This window comes from Alexandromys fortis, unplaced genomic scaffold (assembly GCF_014885135.2).
Source record: "Alexandromys fortis isolate MF-2015 unplaced genomic scaffold, M_Fortis_MF-2015_v1.1 scaffold_130, whole genome shotgun sequence".
Lineage (NCBI taxonomy): Eukaryota > Metazoa > Chordata > Mammalia > Rodentia > Cricetidae > Alexandromys > Alexandromys fortis.
Window position 1 is genome coordinate 4,416,636 of NW_026068016.1, and position 23,238 is coordinate 4,439,873.

General features: G+C 46.1%; 1 protein-coding gene across 5 annotated transcripts; it reads right to left on the bottom strand.

Annotated features, from left to right (window-relative positions):
- Positions 1-331: 331 nt before the first annotated feature.
- Positions 332-22,455, bottom strand: Ccdc198 (coiled-coil domain containing 198). 5 transcript variants are annotated; one of them, XM_050162411.1, is made up of 7 exons: positions 22,334-22,449; positions 22,010-22,236; positions 19,443-19,518; positions 11,797-11,880; positions 10,390-10,491; positions 8,344-8,503; positions 332-1,918 (listed from the first exon to the last, which is right to left on the bottom strand). In XM_050162411.1, the coding sequence occupies exons 1-7, from the start codon at positions 22,352-22,354 to the stop codon at positions 1,683-1,685; spliced, it is 906 nt and encodes a 301-aa protein (XP_050018368.1). In that variant the 5' UTR covers positions 22,355-22,449; the 3' UTR covers positions 332-1,682. The 5 variants fall into 5 exon arrangements, with proteins under 5 accessions (XP_050018368.1, XP_050018367.1, XP_050018371.1 ...); XM_050162410.1 differs by having other exon boundaries at positions 333-1,918; positions 11,797-11,883; XM_050162413.1 differs by having other exon boundaries at positions 337-1,918; positions 11,797-11,883; positions 19,443-19,525; positions 22,334-22,455.
- Positions 22,456-23,238: the final 783 nt, after the last annotated feature.

The following is a 23,238-nucleotide window of genomic DNA, read 5'->3' on the forward strand; positions in this document are numbered from 1 at the left end:
GCTGATTATGACCTTGAGTGATCTTGAGAGGCAGGGAGTTGCCCCCTTGTGATTTTCTGTAACACCCTCCCTGCCCCTTTTGGATTACTGGGCTGTGGTTTCTTCCTATAAAAACCCCTTCTCCAGGTCACTCGGGGTCGAACTTTTCCCCTGCATGGGTTATGAGTCTCGGCCCCAGTGCACTGGTTCCTGTCTCATCTCATCATTAAAGCCTCATGTGATTGCAGCAAGGATGGTTTCTCATGAGTTACTGGGGGGGGGGGGTCGTGTTATCCCGAGACTTGAGTGAGAGTCTTCCCAGCACTGGGGGTCTTTCACAATATGTTCTCATATTTTTATAGGATTTGATTTGCCTTTATTGATGATCATTTGATTGAGACAGACTTCTGTCATGTAGCCCAGGCTGGTCTTGATTTCATGATCCTCCTGACTCGGCCTCTCCAGTGCCGGGATTACAGGCATGTTGCCTGATGTGGGAAAGTCATCTGTCTATCTGTTGCTTTCATTGGTTAATGATAAAGAAACTGCTTGGCCTGATAGGTCAGAACATAGGTGGGTGGAGTAGACAGAACAGAATGCTGGGAAGAAGGGAAGTTAGGCAATCGCCATGCCTTTCCTTTCCAGGGCAGACGCTATGGAGTCAGCCACCAGGTCAGACATGCTGAATCTTTCCCGGTAAGCCACGACTTCGTGGTGCTACACAGATTATTAGAAATGGGTTAAGCAAGATGTGAGAATTAGCCAGTAAGAGGCTGAAACTAATGGGCCAGGCAGTGTTTAAATGAATACAATATGTGTGTTGTTATTTTGGGGCATAAGCTAGCCAGGCGGCTGGGAGCTGGGTGGCAGGAATGCAGCCCACTGCTCCTTCTACAGTTGCTACCATGTTTCTTCATCCCCACTCCCCTGACCTCAGTCTGAGTTTCTGTGTAGCCCTGGCTGTCCTGGATCTCACTGTGTAGACCAGGCTGGACTCAAACTCACAGAGATCCACTTGCCTCTGCTTCCTGAGTGCTGGAATTAAAGGTGTGCACCACTACCGCCTGGTTACCACCATGCTTCTAAAGGCAAAACCAGTTCCAAGATTTGACAAGCGAGGTGATGTTTAAAGTCCCCAGGATGCACCCTTTTTGGTACCTGTCTCCTTGTGTGGACTCTTCGTTTGCTAACATTTGATCTATGACTTGCATTAATTGATAGGTTATGGTGGAAGTGGTCCAGGGTGGGTTCAATGACTAGACATTCATCAATTCTGTGTCCTCCAGCTTCCTCCGGCTGGAATATTTGATGTTAGAAACATTGGACTGGTTGAAAGGAAAAATTTACTACCTTGCTGCACAGACCATGCATGGACTGTATGGAAAGTGTTCTAACTCAGCCTTTATGTGGCTCTAGTCTGAGCTGCCGTCTGCTGTCAAATTCCATAAGCTATGTGAAAAGACCAACGCAACAGCCTCACTGAGCCCAGCTACCCACAGAAAAGTAAGACAAACAAGTGACCTTTGTTTCAGCCCCTCAGTTTTAAGTCATAGACCTAGAGCATACATGACAAACCCATGAACTACAAGACTCCAGAAGACAGATGTAAATTACTTCCCCCTGAGTGGTTCATATGCAAATAGGAATGCTTTTGATGAAAACGAGCAAACCACTCCTCTCTGTCTGGGCCGTGAGTAGCTTTCTCATTCTCGGTCATAAAACTCATCATAAAGTGGGATCCTCTCCGTCCTGGTCCTCACCAGTGCTTGCGGCCTCTTCTGATCCTTCTCAAACTCGTCTGAGTCGTAGCTGGAGCTGCTCCAGAAAAGCCGTCCTTGGGTGTCTTGCTCACGGAGCCACGCTTCCATTTTGCCAATTTTCCGGACACAATAGTCATTCTCTCTGTGATCGTCCAATAATTCTTCATCCTGTGAACTTCCTGAAAAAGGGCAAACTTTCTTTTACTGTCTCCTTAAGACTGAGTATTTAAAATGCTCTTACCATAGAATAACCCACTTGAGGTTACTACTGGAAGAAAAATGAAATGTTAGCCTTTTCTGTAAACACTAAACTGTTGTTTGCCACAAGGAATTAAAATCTTTTCGTCTCCCCATCTCTTTTATGCAAATGTTTTAATCTTCGTACCCCTGCCCCCAACAAAACCAGTTGAAACTTATTTACACCGAGGTCCTTTTGTACTCTTGGTCTAAGTGACCTAGTGCTCTGTCCCTTCCCACTTCCCTTCACTTCCTCTCTACGGTTCTTTCAAAACTAGCCAGTTTCAAAAGACTGTGAGGGTGGGTCCCAGCCAATGGAAAAAAGACACCGTCACTACCTGCGTTAGAATAAAAACCATGAACCCCTCCTGTCCCAGTGTGCTTGCCAGCCCAAAATCATGATCTTTAGAAACCTAAATGGATTTTGGGTGAGCAGAGTAGAGGCCAGTGTATAAGGCTCTGGGATGAAGCTTTAATTTTGTTTTCAGGGGGAGGCAATATGTGTTGTTGTGTGTGAAAGGAACGAGGAGTGAGCTGAGTGGTAGAGCAATCAGCATGACGAATGTTTGACTGCTGTATATTTATAATACATGCTTTAGAAAAATTTATCACCACAGTTTTATAAAACTGTAACACCACAGTAGTTCAAAGACGGAGCTATATATTTTCCAAAACACCTAGCAGTTTAGTAGTTAAATAGTAAAGGTGGGTAGATAAGATTAGAATTCTGAAGGTAACACTGGAATAATAGATTTAGAGTGGCTGTTTAGTATAAGACATTGTGGTAGTTAATGTTGGTTGGCTGTTATCTTGGCTGGTTCTAAAAGCCCTGAAGAGACAAGCCTCTGAGCATGCCCAAAAGGGGTTGTCTAGGCTAGGTGGGAAGACCCACCCTGAATGTGGTACTATCCTATGGGCTGGGGTCTTGGACCAAATAAAAGAGAGAAAGTGAGTTGAGTATAAGCATTTATTGCCCTCTGCTTCCCGACCCAATGTAGAGTGGCCCGCTGCCTGCTACTCCTGACCCCGTACTTTCCCTGCTGGACTTCACTAACTGAAACTGTGAGCGAGGATAAGCCCTCCTCCCTTAAGTTACTTCCGTCAAGTATTTTGTTGCTTTGGCGAGGCAATTACTGATACAGATATCATTTTTTCCTTCGGTTTTATCCACATTCCTATATACTTGTCTGAGCCTCACAGTTGATGCCTGTGCACGGGACATGGGGAAGAAGAATGTGTGTGCACAGGTGCATGTGGAAGCCAGAGGTTTAGGACAAGTGTCACTTCTGTTGCTTTCCATCTTACTGAACCCAGAGCTCACTGAGTTGGCTAGCTTGGTTGGCTAGCAAGCCTCGAAGCCCCGAGGGTCATCCCCTTCCCCCGCCATCTTTGCCTCTCTAAAACTGGGATTACAGATGCATACTGCCCTGACTTGGCTTTTTACATGGGTACTAAAGATCCGAACTCAGGTCCTCAAGCTCCTGGAACAAACACTTTCCCAGTGGAGCAACCTCCCCAGCCCTTATATTCACCTTTATACATATGAGATTAACCTGACATGTGTCCTCCATTGGCTATTTATTCCCATTTTACAGATCTGGAAAGATAGGGTCACAGAAGTGAAACAACAAATTATTTATATTTCCTCTTGAAAAAATTAAAACAATGCAGAAGGATCTATGGTTGAGAGACTACGCTTGTCAGACCCTGCCCTAGGAACAGGAAGATGTGTCTGCTCTCAGGAAGAGCGCACTGCTGGGGCTCAGTAAAGGACTTTGATCCCATCTTCTGTGCCTTTCCTGCAGCTGTGTCCCAGTCATGCCTCTGGAGAGGGCATGGGCCACACAAGCACAGCAAAACTCGCAGAGTTGTACACCAGGGAGTGATGCTATGGCATGTATGTTGTACTTAACTACATATTTCATACGGCTATATTGTGATTTATCATGTGAATATATAAATCAAAAATTTAAAGGTGGTTTTGTTTTAAAGAGGTAGCAGAAAATAGAGCTTGTCTCTGTCTCACAAGAGGCTAACATTCTCATCCAGTCCTCCGGAGGCAAATGAGAAATGGTGGCCATTCCATTAAATCGCTGAAGCTGGAACAGGTGCCTGTGTTGCCAGCTCCTGACTACCAGGATGCTCAGGTCAGTGTCTGAGCTTGGCTGCATCCCACTCACAGGGAAAGCCAAGGGGAATGCTTTTAGAAGACAGGGAAAGCAGGCAAAGAGGTTCTCTGAGATGAGCGAGAAGGAGCCTTTGTTAAAACCAGTGGTAAGAGCAATCAAGGATGAAAGCGTGGAGTGAAGCAGCCTGAGAGCATCTGGCTGGGACCCGATGCTCGGACCTGTCCTTTCTGCATCTCCTCTCCTTATATGGGACACTGAGGTGAATAATCATGATCTCTTGTGAGTTGTAGAGAACTCAGTACTGTGATTAAAATCACTTTCTAATCCTAGAGCTGTCCATTATTATCCCTGTGCAGCAAGAACGGAAGCAACTGGAGAATGGCAGACATTATGTGACCCCCCACTCCCTCCATCGTCACAGAAGTGTGTGGCGATACTTCTGTCACAGCCTGTGATGGTTTTCATTGTCATCTTGACTGGCTTTGGGATCACCTAGGAGACACACCAGAGGTTGCGCCTGCGACTTTGCTTCTAGAGGTCTATTGAGGAAGACATACCCTAAATGTGGGTGGCACCACCCTGTAGACTGGGCTTCCAGACTGGGTAGAAAGGACAGAGAAGGAGGCATTTGTGTCTACCTGCTTCCTGGCGGCAGACACAATGTGACCAGCCCCTCACTCCTGCGCTCATACCTTTCCTGCCACGACAAACTATCCTGGAACTGTGAACCAAAACAAACTCTTCCTTGTGCGGAACTCTAGTCAGCAATATTGTCCCAGCAGCCAGGAAAGTAAGCAAAAGATCGCCGTTTCTAGCAGCCTCAGCAGCAGGTGAGGATATTGCCTGCAGACATCTCCTTCCGTGAGATCCTAGTTAAATCTGATCTCATTTAAAAAAAAAAATCCTTCAACTTTCTATTTTCTAATTTTTTTAACGTTTTATTGATTCTTTGTGGATTTCACATCATGCACCCCACTCATCTCCCTGTCCCTTCATATCCACCTTCTGCCCTTGCAACTCTCCTCCCCAAATTAAAAAAAAAAGTCTTGTCATTTAAGCTGTAGTGTGTCTCAGTGAGTCACACAGTGCACCCTTTAGTCCATACATCATCACTTACAAATGTTCATTGCAATGAGTCATTGGTCTGGCTTGAGGCCTCTGGCTTCTGCTACAGTGAGGATCGGTACTGGACCCTCACTGGGACTTCTCTTGGATATCCTGTTGTTGTGGCTGTGTGGCCCCTTCCCATGCTCCAGCAGTTCACAGGTGGATGTTGGAGCGGGGCAACTCTCAGCCCTGGGTCTGGACCTGGGCTGTAGCTGAGTTAGTTGTACATCCCACTAGCTCTTCCGCATCCTCACCACCAGGGTGAGCTCTCCAGCACTACCCCAGCTAGCTCACCAATGCCACAGACGGTGAGCGGGTAGGGCCAGCTCTTACTCCCTCATGCCCTCAGGGCTGGCTCACCTCCACCCATGCCACCAGGGCCAGTTCTGCTGTGCTGCACAGGGAAGGCCAGGGCCCAATTTCTCATGCTGCACCCAGCTCTTCACTCTCATGACCCTGGGGCCAGTTCTTCCACCTGCCACAGGTGGCAAAGGGTGAGGGGAGGGGCATCCCTCTCTCATGTTTGATTTCATTTAAATGGAGAACAATACGAATTTTTATCTCCTGCTAGCAAGGTGCATTTTCTAGATGCATTTTGGCAGGTATATTCACATACACATCCAGTCACCGCAGAGAAAAGATTCCCAGACAGTTGATGTGTTGATTGTACTCTGAGATCCAGGCCAGCTAAGGTCAGCTGGTCTTCAGAGTCAATTGGAGAATTAAATGTAGGGTTCATCCACCACCTCTGTCTGGAGATGCTGGTTCAGTAGGATGAGGATAGGAACTGGGAAAGGTGTTCCCTCCCCACCCTTCTGGATTCTGCACTGGCCCACTCTCCATTTGTTGAGACAGCTCTCCCTCCCTGTATGGTCAGTAGCTGTCTCCAGCTAGGCTTCCTGTTTCTGCTCCCATCCTACAAAGATCTGGGATAGGAGAATATGAAGGCCAGCATCTGTGACCTTCTTCAGCTTCAAAGTGACCATCTTCAAAGATGGGTGAGGGCTCAGAGCTTTGGGCCTGCATACTTCCCAAGGTTGTTCTAGAGAAAGCTACAAATCCTTGACATCTGAGGGAGGTCGTGGTAGCAGGCAGGTCAAGAAGATGTGACCTTGAACTCTGGCTATCTTACACAGGTGAGGGTTAACTGAGGGTTAACGTCTACCTTCTAGCTGGGTGAGATTTAAATGAGCAATCACAGTACCAACTGGTTTGTCTGATTTTGAGATTGGGTCTCACTGTGGAGTCCAGGTTGGCTTGGAACTCACTATGTCATTTAAGGTACTCATGGTGATCAAGAACTGGGATTACAGGTTTAGAAGAGAGGGGGGCGGGAGAGAGAGAGAGAACTGCAGTTGGAACAGAGTGAAACCTCTTTAGGAAGCCTCAGGGAAGCAATGGGAAGCCCTTGTCTTCAGTCCCTCCTGGGTCCCTCCAAGCCCAGCACATTTTCCAACGCCAGCATAGTTGTTCTCGGGCGATGGCTGGGAGTTAACTTTAGCTCAGCCCCCTTTTCCTTAGTTGTTTTGTCAATACTCTTTTTAGTGGCAAAAATTTATTTGACAGCAAAGCCTGTTTTTGCTGAGACTAGGTCATGGGCTAAAGGGATATCTCAAGCTGATTTTCATTTATTCTGACTTTTGTTTAATTAATTTATTGATTGAGACCTGTGCTCTTGGGGTGGGGACAGAGTCCCCCTCAGCAGGTGATTTTGCAGCGTAGAGCTCACTTGCCACCCGCTCCACCATGGTCAGCCCTACCGATGCGGGTTGTGCCCGCAGCACAGCAGCCTCTGTTTGGGAACAAGATGGGATGCATGCAGCTTTCTCCTGGGGACCTCACACTGGGAAAACGTAATGGGCACTCTGGTGGGGGCAGCATAGCAGGCAGGGTGTGGATGAGGATAGCTGTTGGGTTAGAGGGTGGAGCTGGTCGAGAGAGCAGCAGGAGAGGAAATCCGAGCATAGGCATTGGCTGGATCCCGAAGGCTCGAGGGGGGGGGGGCTGTAAAAGAGCTGAGCTTTTGTCCCCAGGTTGGTAGAAATATGACTGCTTTTTTTTTTTTTAAAGATTTATTTTTGCTCACGAGTAGGTGTTTGTGTTCTTGTGTGGCATGCGAGTGCAGGCTTTGGAGGGGGCTAGAAGAGGACACCAGATATCCTGCAGCTGGAGTTACAGTTTTGAGCCACCCTACATGGGTACTGAGAAGCAAACTTGGTCCTCTGGGTCCCTGAGCCAGCTCTCCCGTCCTGGTGATTGTTTTTATTAGCAGGGGAGTAACATGGCCAGATTTGTTTTCTATGAGGTTACTCTGGATCAGCACAGTGCTTCTAGAACTTCAGCGTGTGGGGCTGAGGATGCAGCTCTGGCCCAAGTGACATGAGGGCCCCCCACATAGAGATGCCGGATGAAGCAGGAGCCAGGCGAGAGGGTAGTGGTGCTAGATTCACTGTAGGTATTCTGGGTACTCAAGAAGACTGAGCTACAGGGCAAAGGGTGCTTCCAGGGATAAGGGGCTGACGGTCATGTGGCCTGTAAACACAGGCAGCTTCATGTCTATAAGAGCCTCTCCCTCTCTGACACAAGATGATGCTATGAGCCTCTCTTATGATTTCAGGAGTGCCTATAAAGCACTTGGAATCTACAAGAAGAAAGACCTCTGTGCTTTTTTCTTTTCTTTTCTTTTCTTTTTTTTTTTTTTTGTCTTTTTCTCTAAGAGAGGTAAAACACAATGCAGCATGCCATTCATTCTGAGACACTGAATCTCCCCTCGGTGGCAGCTATTGGTTTTCTCCTCACTCTCCTTCCCCTGCCCATAATGGACATTTATTTGATGACATTTCATGTATGTTTGCATCATGTAGCTATGTTGGTGGAGTGCTTGCCTGCCGTTTACAAAGCCCCGGCCTTGCTATCCAGCATGGCGTAAGCAAACCTGGCATACTGGTGCAACGCAGCGCTTGGGAGGCAGATGCAGGGGGATCAGAAGTTCAAGGTCATCTTTGACTACGTAGTGAGTCTGAGGCTACCCTGAGCTACATGAAAGCCCGTCTTAAAACAACCACCAAACCAAACCATGCCAAACTACACCAGAATGTGAAATGTTCTACTGAAGGAATGACAGTCCTCACCTGGGTCTCTGTTTATGGTTTCATCAGGCAGTATGGTGATAACGTCATAGCTATCGTTCCTTGGCAAGCTTTGGGTGATTTTATCGCCATTATGGTCTTTCTGCTTTTGCATATCAAGTCTTGTTGCACTCTGAAGACTATTCATCAACTCCATTTGGGCCTGAAATGATAAACTAAAAGTGGTTAATATTCTCCCAAACGGCAACATCAAAGTGTGGACATTTCACAGACCTGGTCACCCTTGAACACATCAGAATGGCTCTGTTCCCATCACCTTCTGTGACAGCTTTATTCTCAGGCTGGTTTGGAGAAAGGCGAGCATGCTCGCTGGCTCGTAGAGGCGTGCACCTATGAAAGGAGTCTGCCTATCAACCCTTGTCTGTAGGTGGGTCTTTGGAATTGCGGACATAACTACAGACCAGTTCCTTAGATCCTTAGAGTCTGGGGGGGGGGGGGGGTTAAGGGTAAGTCATTTGCAGAGCTTTACCGCAGAAAGTGTTCCAGTGTGTCCTCCCAAATTCACAGGTTGGAAACATACTCCTCCCCAGTTCTTTTGCTAATTTGCAGGTGGGACTTTAAGAGATGTTTGGGTGGAGAGTAAAACTATCACCACAGGAGGAGGCCAGCTCTCCCTGGAGGGTTGCAAAGGCTGCCCTCGTTGCTCCTGACCCCTCACTCTCACTCTCACTGACAATGTCGCCCGCCATGTCCTCCGCTGTGCTGTGCCGCATCAACTGCCAGTATCTCGGCCTTAGACTTCCTCACCTCAATATGGTCACCATCTGGCTGTCTGAAAGAAAATGGCCCCTAATGGGAGGGGCGTTCTTAGGAGGCGTGTCCTTGTTAGAGGAAGTGTGTCACTATGGAGTTGGGCTTTGAGGTCTCATACACGCTCAATATACCACCCAGTGTCTGAGACCATGTTTTGTTGCCTGTAAGTCAAGATGTAGGACACTTGGCTAATTCTCCAGCACCATGTCTGCCTGCATGCAGCTACATCCCACCATGATGATAATGGACTGGACCTCTTAAATGTAAGCAGCCCACTCCGATGAGATGTTTTCCCTTTATAAGAATTGCCGTGGTTGTGGTGTCTCCTCACAGCCATTGAAACCCTGACTAAGACATCATCTTTATTAGTTACCGTGTCTTTAGTATTCTCTTAAAGAAGCAGAAATGGAGCAAGACAAAAGCCTTGCTTGTTTCTTCTTTTGGAAACAGGGTTTCACTCCATAGCTCGGCTGTCCTGAAACTTTCTGTGTAACCCAGACTGGCCTCGATCCTGTGGCAGTTCTCCTCCCTAGCCTCCCAAGCATGGGGTACAAGCATCCTGGCAGAAGGTGCTCCTCACTAGTTCTATGCCATGGATTTTAGGGAGAGGTCTTTATCTCAGAATAAAGACTGACTTCCATTCCCTCTCTTACTAAGCCAAGGAAAGAATATGATTTACTCTATGTTCTGGCTACAGCAAGAGGGCCAAGGGGCAGCTTTTTAAAAGAGGCACAGACTAGGCTTTTGCACATCTTTAACCCCAACCCTCAGGAGACTGGAGGCCATCTTGGCCCACAGAGTGAGTTCTAGGCCAGCGAGGGTTATAGAATGAGACCCTTTCTCAAAAACAAAGCAAACAGAAAAGAGAAAGGACCAGTGAGATGACTCAGTGACTAAGGGAGCTTGCTGCCAAGCCTGACAATCTGAGTTTGATGACCAGAACCCATATGATGGAGGAAAAAAAAAACCTACTACCCAAAATTAGTCACTGTCCTCCTTCTGCGGCACATGTGTGTGTTCTCTGCCCTCACGAAATAAAGAAGTAGATAAAAACAAAAAGGAAAATAGAAAGGGATGTTTGAAGCGCAGATCTAACCTTGCAAGAAGAAAAAAAGAAAAAGTAAGGACTCATCAAGACTGGGAGCAAAAGGTCATCTTCCTGTTTTTCCCAGCTCAGGCAGTGGCGGCTTCTGCTCTGCTGCTGAGAACTGACTGGCTCAGCGGGACAGTGACAATGCCCTCCAAATCTGGTAAAGGTGACCATCTTCTCTTTACCTCCTGCCTTTTATGGATCCGCTCCAGCATTTGCATCTTATGTAAATACTGTCTCTTCCCAGAGGTGTACATGGAGAGCTGCATTTTCTTCCCAGGTTCCTGCTGTGAGAGATGACGTGTCTATTAGTATGGGGGATTGTAATTCCACCGCCTTCAACCCTTCCTGGAGCAGTGGGTCTTAATCGTTCATAATCTGTAGCCGATCTCCTGTCATGATAAAGGTGTCCTGCCGCCGTGTCCCTGACAAGTCCTTTGTCCAGCTGTCACAGAACTAAGTAGCACTGTGCTGTGCATCTAAGACTGGCTTAAAGGTTCTTGCAGGGTTTTGCAAGCCTTGAATGTGAGGGTTTTGACGATTTCATTTTGATAATCTCACTTTGACAACATACCATTTTCCTGGCCAACAGATGCTTTTCCTAGCTCTCTAGAAAAGTGTTCTGGTCCGCTGTGGCCTTCCTTTCTCTTCCTGTGTCCTCTACGATTGATGGGTTGGCCGTGCAGTGAGAGGAGACACTCTGGGGGGTTCAGTGGAACCTATTTCCCTACAACATACTTTCATATCCGAATATAAACCCGAGAGAGCATGGCAGCTGAGGAGGATTTGAAGTGACTGCTGGGAAGTCTGGTGGTCTTCCCTTAGTCTGTCATAAAATTCAGTGACTGTCATGAAATTTCCCGTCATGAAAAAGGTGGCTCTCGAGGGCAAGCAGAGGTGCACATAGTTTCATTTGTCACTTGCTGTTGTCCAGAGGTGAAGGAGAGAGCCGATGATTCTGCTCCTCTGTGGACACTGTGTCCAACGGTGCAGAAGTCTATGGGGAGGCTGTCCCCCGCAGTCAGCACCTTAAGCGTGACTTTGAGGACCTGTGGCAATCAGGTGCCTCTTACCCAGCCCCACAGCAGGGTCTGGCTGGGTCCAGCGTGAGTCAGGTCAGGGCAGGAAAGTGACCCTTCTACTAACAGCATTCATTTTCTCTCAGCAGGACAGAGCTGAGAGACCTCTCAGGGCTGTTACCTGGAAGCCAAGGACTTCTGGATAAGATCTTCCCTGGAGAGGGCATAGAGGGTTAGTTTTCCACTCAGGAGGGGTGAAGGGAAGAGCCTTACTGGCTTTCCCTCACTGTGGATTTAAAAGTTCTAAAATCACCTGTTTCCATGTAAAATCCCCCTCTCATCTGCATAGCCCTGTTTGATCCACAAAGCAAACAGAGCCTGGCCTCATCCAAAAGAGAAGAGCGCTCGCCAGTTGGAGGCAGGCATGGACAAGCGCTACAGCTTCAAACATCCTGCCTGACAAGGACTGAACTGTCTGCTTCGGCTTTGAACTCCTGTGTGAATGGGGAGGCATGAAAAGAGCGGCTGCCCGGGTCACACCCACTTCCCCCAGTCAGCGGCTGCCACGCTCACCTCTGCTTTGTGTCCTGTTCTGGCTTCTGGCTGGCGCAGGAGTTGCTCAGAGGTAATTACTTGTGGCAGGTCAATGGGGTCAAGCTTCTAGAGGTCCAGTGTTTAGAGTATTCAGCATCCCACAAGCACGAGACGATGAAACACAAAAGGAGAGACGTTAAACTCCCTGAGCACTCTGCGAAAGCAGAACTTCCTCCTGGGCATGCGCAGAGAAGGTGATGCCCACAGTATCAGAGTTATCTGTGAGAAAGGCTTTTTGACCCCTGGGGTTCTTTATCGTTCTATCACATCGTTTCCAGTGAGTTATTAATCAAAATCGTGGTCAGAGAATGAAGCGATTTCCTGCTGGACTGATGGACCATGCTCAGAGCTACCAAACAGCTGGGGTTTAGGCTAGCAGAGATGGAGACACCGGAGACACACCTGACCTGACCGGAGACACACCTGACCTTCCCGTTACCACCAACTGAGCTGTCCCAGGGCTTAGGAAGTGACATATTTGGAAGTCTCTAGAGAAGCTCCCTCTGTAACCATGGGTGACAAGACACACTTAACAGGAAGTGCAAAGTGCTGACAAAAGGCAGTCACCTTTGTCTAGCAAGGGCTAGGCTTCATGGGAGCATAAAAGGCTCACTAAGACTGAGCAGAGGTATATCCGTGGGTTTGCCCAACCTACCTCTCTCTCTCTCTGTTGCACATATATGTGTGTACATGTAGAGACCAAGGGTTGATGTCCCGTGTAGCGAATGGTTTCCATTAGGTGGCTGGCCACCAAGCCCCTGGGCACCATCTGTCTTTACATGAAGCTCTTCCCATCCCAACGGTTACCGATGCGCACTGTCATAACTGCATACTTCCAGACCTGGAGTTGTAGCTTTTTTGTGGGTGTTGGGTTCTCAAAGTCTGGCCCTCACCCCTACACAACAAGTGCTTTACCACTGAGCCATGGCCCTGGCCCACTGCCTCCTCCTCCACGTCAGGAGACATGACAATGGACTCTACAAGCTGAGCATGGGAGACAAAACTGGACCCCTCACATTGACCTGCAGTGTGTGCGTGCGTGTGTGTGTGTGTGTATGTGTGTGTGCGCATGCATGCATGTGCCTGCAGAGTCAGTTCATTCAGACAGCTGAGATCTTCCCATCCAGGCAGTCTGTGTTTGAGGCAAGAGCTGGCTCTCTAGCGCAGTCTCACCAGAGAAGCATCCCCAGAGTCCTCAGCAGTGATCAACGGTGGCTACGAGATCATTCCCACGAGGTCTGGCCCTGTATCTCAGTCCAGCAAAGAAGCAAGGACAGGTGACTGAGACAGGAAGAGAAGCTTGTTCGTTCCCCTTGCTCACAGTTTTCCGGGGCAGGAAGGTGCTAGTTTAGGAGTAGCAGTGGATTGTGTCAGGATCCTGGAGGGAGAGTCCCAAAAGAGGGAGCCCTCCAGACACTCGTGGGGAAAAGGAAAAACAGAAGGGTCTGTGTCTCCTCTGCATGGGTGAGTCTCCGAGATTTGTGTATGTGTGAGTCTGCATGGCTGTGTAGCCACTATTCCATACTATGGCCATGAATAAACTGATCATCACACATTATTCTCAGGTGAGCTCTGTGTATGAATTACGAGGGTCCTCATTTTAGAAAGACTAATGGCCTGTCCAAGTTTGTCCAGCTGGGAAGTGGCATCACTAGGATTCATCTCAGATGTGTACCCAGTTTTAAGCCTTATTGTTTGCCCTGCAAATACTTGATCCTCAGAATGCCCTCACACTGTGAAATGAAACCGTGCAGCCCTTCGCTGGAGATGCGGACTGCCCAGGTTCAGGATCCGTCTTGGGAATGGATAGCATGTAAAACTCCTCCAGAGACACTCACTGATGGGGTCGAGAGTGGTCCAACATTGTCACAAATAAACAAAAGAATTTGTGGAGAGTGGACTACAGAAGTGGACTACTGTGTGTGTGCAGTCAGAAAACTGAGTCTGAAGAAGCCTAGATCCTTAAGTCATTTTGATTTGACAGCATGAATGTCTGAGTCACAACAGGCTCCTCTCCTTTGTTCTCAGCCTTCTCTTTAGATTCACATTTCTGATAAAGGTTAAATGGTAGATATCTTTAAGAACTTTCCAGGCAACTTTCTGAAAAAAGAACACAACCGCACACTCCCTTTGCAAAGCCACTAGATGGCAGCAAGCGACACTGCAAACAGATTTCCAGCCGCATAGAATTTTTCAGCCTGAGAAACCGTACAGAAAGAAATGGTTGGGAAAATTGGCTTCACTTAAAAATGCCAGCCAAGTGACATTGCTTCAGAATCCTGGGTTCGCGTGCGCATCGCTTGCCCTGAAGGGGAAGAAAGAGTCCTGGCTTCGCCCCTTGCAGAGGAAACGTGCTGGAAGGAAGTGCTCAGAGAAGGGTAGGGTGGAACGTTTCATTTTCAATACTAGGAAAGATCTGATTTGTTTGAAGATTTCTGAGTTAATTCACTGTACAGCCCGTGATAAATATCGCCAGTTGGAGTATGTGCTAGGGCTTTGATAATGGAAAACAAAGCGTCCATACAGCACAGATAGCTGCTCTTGGTGATAAACACTAACCTGAAAGAGGCTAGTTTTCCTTTATGAGTCAGAAAAGGGAGGAGGGTCAGAGCAGCTCCCAGAAAATGTAGCATTTGTCTGGCGCTGTGACTTCAGGCTCTGGGAAGTAGAGGAAGTGTTCTGTGACAGCTTTATTTTATGTAGGTGACCACCTAAGGCCCAGAAAGAATTTCTGATCAAGTCCTTGCAACGTAGTTACACTTCAGTGGCATTCCTTGTTCCCAACAGTTGTCCATGGAAGAGGAAACAATACAGTCAACGTGACACGACTTGGCTTCAGCCCAAGTCAAATATTTCCGTAGATCAGAAAACAGAATAGGAGGGCAAATATTTGTGGGGAGCTGACAGGCAGGTGAAGTCTGTGAGCTATTTATATTGAATAAAGGGGGTCAGGAAACGTTCCATAGAAGATCCAGGTTCACAACTTGAAATCAGGGCTGAGTTATCCTCCATGTTACTTATTGTGAGAGAGCTGGGGGGCTGGGGAACTGAGCAGTACGGCATGCTCTTTTAGCATGGATGAGGCCATAGGTTCAACCCACAGCACTGTAAGCATGGAATAAGGTGTCTGGGGCTGGGGATGGCTCAGAGGATAAAATGCTCACCACTAGGGTGTTAGACCTAGCACTTGGGAGATGAAAACAGATTCTTAGGACAAAATGAACTTTGGATTGGTGAACTCCAGGCTCTTGTCAATACATAAAGTGGAGGGTGATTAAAGGAAAAACCCAACCTTAATCTCTAGTCAACACACACACACACACACACACTCACGTATGCACACACACACACACACGCACACACACACTCACGTATGCACACACACACATGCACACATGTACACACACACGCACACACACACACACTCACGTATGCACACACACACATGCACACATGTACACACACACGCATACAGGCTTCACACTGTAAGCTGGAAGATTCATTTCATAAGACTTAGCAAAAGATAGTATATGAAGAAGATAAGACTTCATGGCAATAAATTCAAAAGCTTTGTGTTAACTGGATAATTTCCAAGAAACAATTGGCAAGAATAAAATCCACAAGGCAACTCAGAACTGTAAAGAAGTCAAGCCGGTAGGAAAAATGATCATTTCCCTTACAAGTCCAGGAGTCTAAGAAGAGTACGGGAGACATGTTTACTAACGGGTTGGAGAATAGAGAATTCCTGTGTTATAACAAATGCTTTGGGAAAGAGGGATGGGAAGTCTCTTCATTTTAGAAGACTAATTCGGTCTTGGTGGCAAAGCTGGTGTAAAAGTGTATTAGAAAAGCATAGTTCTGTCTCACTCATTAAAGCGGACACACAAAACCTTAGGAAATCCAGCTCAGCAAGGCGTGCACTTAGATACTTAGACCAGGTCAGATTAATGGCAGAAGTGCAAGCACGGTTCAGTATTAGAAAATCTACACTGTATCAACTACACTGTATCAAAAAGAAAACCCACATTTTTTTTTATTTTTGTGTGGGCTGGCACATCCTATGTGTGGGTGTATGTGATTGTTTTAATAGATGAGGACAAAAATCAATAAAATGTAACATTCAGCAGATAGAAAGTCTTAGCATGGAAGAAATGCCTGAAATTGAATGCCATGGTACCAGGTCTCCAAATCTGCTCACCCACTGGACACTTGCTCTCTGCCTGTACTCGTGCAGCAACTCCTTGCCTCTGGCTTCCTAATGGGTGTAGCCAGTAGGAAGGGGATGATGATGAGGTCAGGTATTTGGACTTCTGATTCTTCACAAGGTGGTACGGGGTGACTGTGTCCCTCAGTGGAGGGTCTTTCTTATTTGCAACCCAGCTTTCTCTATCTGGCCTTTTTCTTTCAGGCTCCAGAAATCTCTCCCCTTGCCTTGGCCTGGAGCTGGTTACCCATCTGCCACCTCTAATGCTGACTGCTATATCTTCGGCTGTTCCTCTTAACCAATCTTCTGTGCATGGATAGTTACAAAGAAAATACCCCTGAATTGCTATGATTTCAGTGTGCCACCTGTTTCCTTTGGGGACGTTGGCAGCACTTATCAAAATCCTCCTGCACATATTATCTATGTTAAGTAGCCCTTACTTGAAATTCTTGGGACCAGTAGTGTTTCAAACATGGGGTTTTGTTTTGGGTTTTCAGATATTTGCATGTGTGTAATGAGATGTCTTGGGAATGGGACCCAAGTTCAATAAAGCTTGTTTCATTTGTTGGTTATGTGCCCTGGCTAAAGGTAATTTTACGTAGTGTTTCTGCTGTTTGGGCAACAAACCAGCACACGAGATCAGGTGTAAGATTTTTCTTTTGTAGTAATGCCAGTGTTGTTTAGATAAAATTGGATTTTGGAATATTTTGGGTTTTCCATGTTAAAACTAGGGATTCCCAATATCTTTAGAGGAAGATAGTGTGCACATAGAGAGGGGCTGAGGGAATCAGGGCTGCTGGGTGGGTTCTCAGTGGTTAATAGGTTGTTCAGGGTGAGCCTTAGAGAGATAATGAAATTTTAACATTCTCTGGCACTCAGAATTATCCAGCTGAATTACTTGGGTCAATATTGGTGTGTGTGTGCATGTGTGTATGCGTGCATGTGTGTGGGTGTGCACATGTGTATGCGTGCATGTGTGTGTGCGGGCGTGTGTGTGCATGTGTATGTGTGTGTGGGGGAGTGGGGAGTTGGTTGGAAGGCATTCCTATTGGGCTGCGGGGTGGAAGGGGAAGGTGGGCAGGCCAGAGGGGGCGCTGCTGATCCACTCTTTTACACAGTGGGAGTTGGGGAGTCCTGTTGATTAAGAGCTCCAGGCAGAGGCTCAGCTCTCACCTCCAGGAAGAGGTGCTCTCTGCTTGAGGAGTGGAGATGTTCAGGAACTGGGGAGCGCCAAGTACGCAACCCAAATTATTTAGGATGCAATTAGGCTTGGTTTAATAATTAAAAATACTTTTAGAATTTTCTTTGGCAGAGATCAGGCTATTAATTAGCATGTCATGGGAACCCAGCATTTATTATTCTCTCAAAAACCCATTTGTGGCAGAAAATGTGCCGAGCCTCATTTGTGCAGATAATTATAGATGATATCTTTGGGAGCGTCTGCCAAGTTCCTAGCCATTTCCCTTTTCTCTGCTAGCTGACTCCAGAACCTACAGGGTGGTTCTGCCCACGTTTCTACAGCATAAGCGTCTTCTCCCAGCTCATCGGATCAGAGCTAGACTCAGAAAAGCTGAGCCAATAAGATCTTTCCTCCACAGGAACTGGACTCTCAGCCATGGTCAGGCCATCTTGTCCATTTGACTGGATATACAAGATTCAAGTTTAGGTTGGCCCTGAGGAGCAAAGATCTTTGGGGGGGGGGGAGAGAAATTAAAGCACAGAGGAGAGCTCAGGCAAGCTGCATAGAGTTCTGCTTTTCAGAACTTTGCTGAGTCTAGTGTATCTCAGCTCTCGGGATCAACAAAACATCTCTATATTTAATTAAGCACACTGCTACCTGTACAGTGGCGTGCTTTCCCTCCAGCCGGAAGGAGCCTCTTTTCACTCATTCATTCCTAGACTTTAGTGTTGCACCTGTCATCAGTGACTGAAGATGTAAGATTGGGTAAAGTCTACCTGGTCTTTGCAATCAGATTCTGCAACTTGATTCTTTATTCTTAGGGAGCTTTGCTGGTGTGCGGGGTATAGTGCTAGACTCTGAAATAGCCAGCTCCTCTTTTTGAATTTGGGGGAAATCAAAGCCTAACCTTAACTTATTTGGGACTGATAAATCTTAAAATTATTCTGCGAACTAGAGACTACAGCATGAATATCTTTCTCTGGTTGTAGTGATTTCTTCTTTTGACCTGGCTAGCTGGTGTCAGGGTTTCACAGAGGCGTACATTAAATACACCTTTGAAAGAGCACATTTAGTTTAAGAATAAACCCAGCTTTAGGGTTGCTCAGCTAAGCTAGAGAGGTGCTCACAATTTTATATTAGACATTGCTTTATTACATGGACCCTTTACTTTTCTTGAGCTAAGTAATATTTTTGCATTTTCTAATATTTTTGGAAGCAATGCTCTTTTGGAACTAAAAGTAATAATCAATTAAAGTAGTAATTTTGAGCTTCCAAAGAAGAGAAGTGACCAGCCTGCAATGGAAACAATCTTCAACAGAGATTCCCATTAGTCCTGGAGCTGGTCTAGGCATCCAGGTGAGTTGTGGGGCAGGTGGGGTTTGTGTGGCTCCTTTTTCTCTGCTCAGAGAGAGTCCCAAGCCTTCTGTTATCTGATGCTCATTCCCAAGAACCCACTCTAATCTCTTTCCCTTTCTAGAATGAGATGTCTTATTAGAATTTATACTATGCATAAAAAAATTATTGCTCTGATGTTCCTAATCCCCGCGTCCCTGCCCCCATTTCTTCTCTTTTGGACAGGATCTCATGATGCAGCCCTGGCTGGCCTTGAATTCACAGAAATCTGCTTGCATATGCCTCCTGAGTACCAGGATTAAAGGTGTGCACCACTATATCTGGCCCCAGTCTCCCCAACTTCAACAGCTGCTTGGAGCATCTCGGATGATTAAAGGACGGAATTAACGGGAGATAGAGATAATTTACACTGATGGTTAGAAGAATCAGAGGGCTGGCTAACAGCTCCAGTGTCTATTGGCAAGTTACTTCACTCTGAACCATGTGTAGAAAACAAAGATGACATTTTCTTTTTTATATTGGGCTAAAGGATTACATGAATGACAAAGACCGAGTTGACTGGTGTGGTGTTTGCCTTGAATTGAAGTGGTAGTTGCTGTGATTTTTGAACACTCATTCAACTAAGTGCTGGATTTGAGTTCTTTAACTCTCTAGCTGAGTCCTTGTTAGCATACTTTCTTTGGGTTATGAGCCTCAAAAGTGACATCACTGCTAAAGGAAATTCTAATACTATGGTCTTTGCAATTGTCAGTATTCTTTGTAACAGCATTTTCATGGTATTTAATTTCATTACAAGGTACTTAAGGTTCTTTGATGATTATAGATGGAAGGAGATTTTAGCATTAAAGCAAAGCTATTTTTTAAGAAGGACTTTTAAATTCATCTTACTTGAATTCTTCGGGGTGGATGCCTTTTGATAATGCTTGATTCTTCATGTTTCAGTGGGATGTCAAGACACATGGACCTGGATACTTGAAGGATGGGGGGCAATAATAAAGCATTAAAATCAATTTATTGTTAAACTAGACATCTAGGCTGGTCGCTGTTTAGTAGTCGTCATCTACACAATTTTGTATCTTCAATTATACATGTCTGACTTCAATTATACATGCCCGACTCACTGGGTGAACGTACAGATAAGACACATGTGGCAAGCTTTCTGCTTGGACTGTTTTTGTACTGCCAGTCTACAAATAATGATCTAGAGACAGTATTAATTATGAAATCTTGACCTTTAGTTTAGGCTTATCTCAACTAGCTCTTATAACTTAAATTAGCCCATAGTGTAAAGCTATGTTCTGCCGTGTGGCATAACCTCTGTTCCATCTTACACCTCCTGTCTCCTCTCCATGTCTGACTTCTGCCTTCTTCCCAGAGTTATCTCTCTGCCCAGAAGTTCCACCCATATCTCCTGCCTAGCTATTGGCTGCTCAGCTTTTCATTACACCAACCACAACAATACATTTCTACACAGTGTACCATATTCCACAACAGACACACAAAGAAGTGAATGAATGTAAGTGAACATTTTAGTCTGTTTTCTTCTTTTCTGATCCTCCCAAGTTGATTGGGGGAAAAAAGCAGTTAGAAAAGTCACAGAATTTAACCTGGAAAATAGAAACTTACTGATTAGTCTTATAACTCCCCTATACCCCCTCTATTGGAGATCAAACCCAGGGTCTCACATATAGGAGATTAATGCTCTACCTTTGAGCTCTGTCTCCAGCTCACTAGTTAAATACCATGAAGCCTCCTCCCAAATAAAGGGAATCAGAAAAAAATACTTTAATAAATGAAAATATCTTCTCAGAGTAAATAGGAGGTTACCAGGGACAGTCCCCAAGTTTACGCTAGGATACAGCATGTTACTGTCCTTCCCCATACAGTAAGCCAGGGCTACAGAATTGCTCTGCTGAGATTCAGATGGTGACACTACGCATGCTGTGTTTGGCTTGATTATTAACTGGGCCACTCAAGAGTGCTGCCATGACGAAGCTGCATGGATGCTGATCTTTTCTTTGAACAATCAGAACACATTCTGACACGGACCTTCCTATGATGTGTGATGTGAATGAGGATATCCTGTGTTTTAGTTGGACTGTCCCATATGGTAAAAACTGTACCAGACATGCGCTTCTGCTCCTGACCACAGATGAACAAAACTGCTAAGTAACTAGTCTAAGGTTGTATGATGTATTTAGTAGGGCTGGGGTTAGAACATGGACCCTTAAAACCAGCACCCAAAATGTCTTTGGTACAGTCAGTATTTGTAGAGAATGTTCTCCATTCATTCATTGTTATAACGAATGTGACTTTTGTCTTTCAAATACAGTTTTTCAGCTGGGACTCCAATGTACCCAAATCAGCTCTTGTCATGTAGCTACCAAAAGCTTAGAACCCGGAAGAGGATAAAACCGTATGCCTTTAATCCTAGCAACTTGTGAGGCAAAGGCAGGCAGGCCTCAGAGTTGTAAGCCAGTCTAGGCTACATGGAGAGTTCGAGGCCAGCCCAGGGCTATACAGTGAGACACTGACAAGCACAAAACCAAAGCAACCAGAGAAATGAAGCAGTGCCATCGGAGAAAGTTCTCATCCACAGTGAAGAACATTAGAGGAGCTGTGCTAGTCAACTGTACTCAGTATTTTCCTTGTACAGAAAGGAACCACGGAAATACCCTGGGTAGCTATGTCAGCTAGACACGGACAAGGTGTTCAGACAGAGTCGTCCAGGAAGGAGAGCCCGGTTTTGTTAGTGATGTGGGGTGTGAAGAAGAGAAAAGATGATTCAAATATGTGGAGTGTGTGCCAGATGACACATATAAGCATGAATTTCTCGTCCCAAGTTAGTAATCTGTTTAATTATCACTATGGCCTTCAGAAAAGAATACATGAACAACTTGAGCCATCTCAGGCTCAGAACTTCCCACTCTAGTGGGGAAAATTCCTTTAATTCTGGGACGCTCGTGAAGGGCATGGGGTTAGGGAACAGTGACTTCATCTGCTTTCTTCATGTAGTAAACTGATTCTGTTTGGGTTGGTTTCAAATCCACATTGGAGAGGTTTACTCCTGAAGTGCTGCTCTCGAAACCACAGAGCCTGATGCATTAAATCTCTCTGAAGACAACGACAAATTTAGAACCCAGCTGGAGCATTCTTGCCACCACCTATCACATCTGTGCCGTTTCAGCGATCTGATGGAGGTGGGCACAAGCTTTGGCATCACTACGGACTGAGTGAGACTACACTTCTTCCCTTCTTATGTAAAAGGGGTGAAAAGTCCCTTATCCAGAATCGACACGAGCGTTAGAATGTACTGGAAGAAAGTCAGCTGACAAACATTCAGCCCTCACTGGAAAGCATTGCCCTGCGTCTCAATAATCTAGACTTTCCGCAGTCCCTGCCACAGTTCTCCCGAGTCCCATACATGCAAATGTCACATTTGGTTTTAGGTGTACCTGCAGGATGTCTTCCATACCAGGTTTCTCGGAGAGGTGGTAGCTGTCTTTCTAGAGCTAGATTTTGGTCCTGCAGTCTCGAGAATGGGTATGAGTTCTTTTCTTCCAGGTTCCGATTTAATGCGTAGAACACAGGGCCAGCTGAGGGAGTCTCCGCCTCTTGGCTTTGTAAAGGTGTGACTTTGATCACCCGAGACTGATGCTTGGAGTGGCCCAGGCCCATTTCTCTTAAAGATATTCAGAAGAAAATCATGAGGGGGGGGCTTGGCGGTCCATATGGAGTTTGATTTAGTTCAGTATTTTCAGGAGATCACCTCAGCTTACCAAAACAGGTGTTTCCTTCATGACATCCTTCCAGTTCTGTCCCCCGACACTAACTTCTCTGGCCACTTCCTGGGAGGCTCGTTTCCATGGAGACTTCCCTCCAACTTCTACTTTGCCATTCCAGAACTAAAGAATGCGGTTAAACATTGACTTGGTTATTCTACTGAAAAACTCGCTGGCAGGGCCAGAAACTTCTATTGATCATTAAACAAATATCCAAGGCTAGACTGTTAACTGAGATGCAGAGAGGGCTTTAGGGAAGTCCGAGAGCTGCCCTTTCATAGCAAACACTTTGGGAAGAAATAGTAGCTGAGCAGAGTTAAAAAATTCCAACAACCGGCTGGGTGGTGGTGCATGCCTTTAATCCCAGCACTCGGGAAGCAGAGGCAGGCAGATCTCTGTGAGTTTGAACCCAGCCTGGTCTACAAGAGCTAGTTCCAGGACAGGCTCCAAAGCTACAGAGAAACCCTCTCAAAAAACAAAAAACAAAACAAACAAACAAACAAAAATCCAACAACCTAGAACAGGTTAGAGCCAGCAAGAGATTTTCTTCTTGGGTGAAAAACGTACAGCTCTGTCCTCGGGGTCGGGGCTGTAATTTGAACCCTTGACGTCTCCTAATCATCCACTCTCATGGCCCCACCCTTTGCTAAGAGAAGGGATATACCCAGGATAAAGAATGCTAGATTGATTTCTATGAATCTCACAGGAAACTGTTGCTACAGTAGCATGTAAGAGACCAGACAACCAGCGACTGGCACTGTTTATTAATGAGGAGTAAAGCTTAAAGTCTAAGCAATCTAATATTGAGCAAAGAAGGCTCTGTTTTTAAATGAGCCATAGGTAACAACAGTTGGGTATTGAGTGTAGTTGCCCCTTGGTATCTCCTGGAGACTGGCTGGAGG

Coding starts and splice junctions, on each gene's coding strand:
- Ccdc198 (XM_050162410.1), bottom strand. CDS start 22,354: ATGAAGGAAACACCTGTTTTG. Junction 11,884..19,442: donor ATCCACCCCGAAGAATTCAA/GTAAGATGAATT, acceptor CTGGACCTCTAG/AAGCTTGACCCCATTGACCT. Junction 10,492..11,796: donor GAACAGGACACAAAGCAGAG/GTGAGCGTGGCA, acceptor CATCTCTCACAG/CAGGAACCTGGGAAGAAAAT.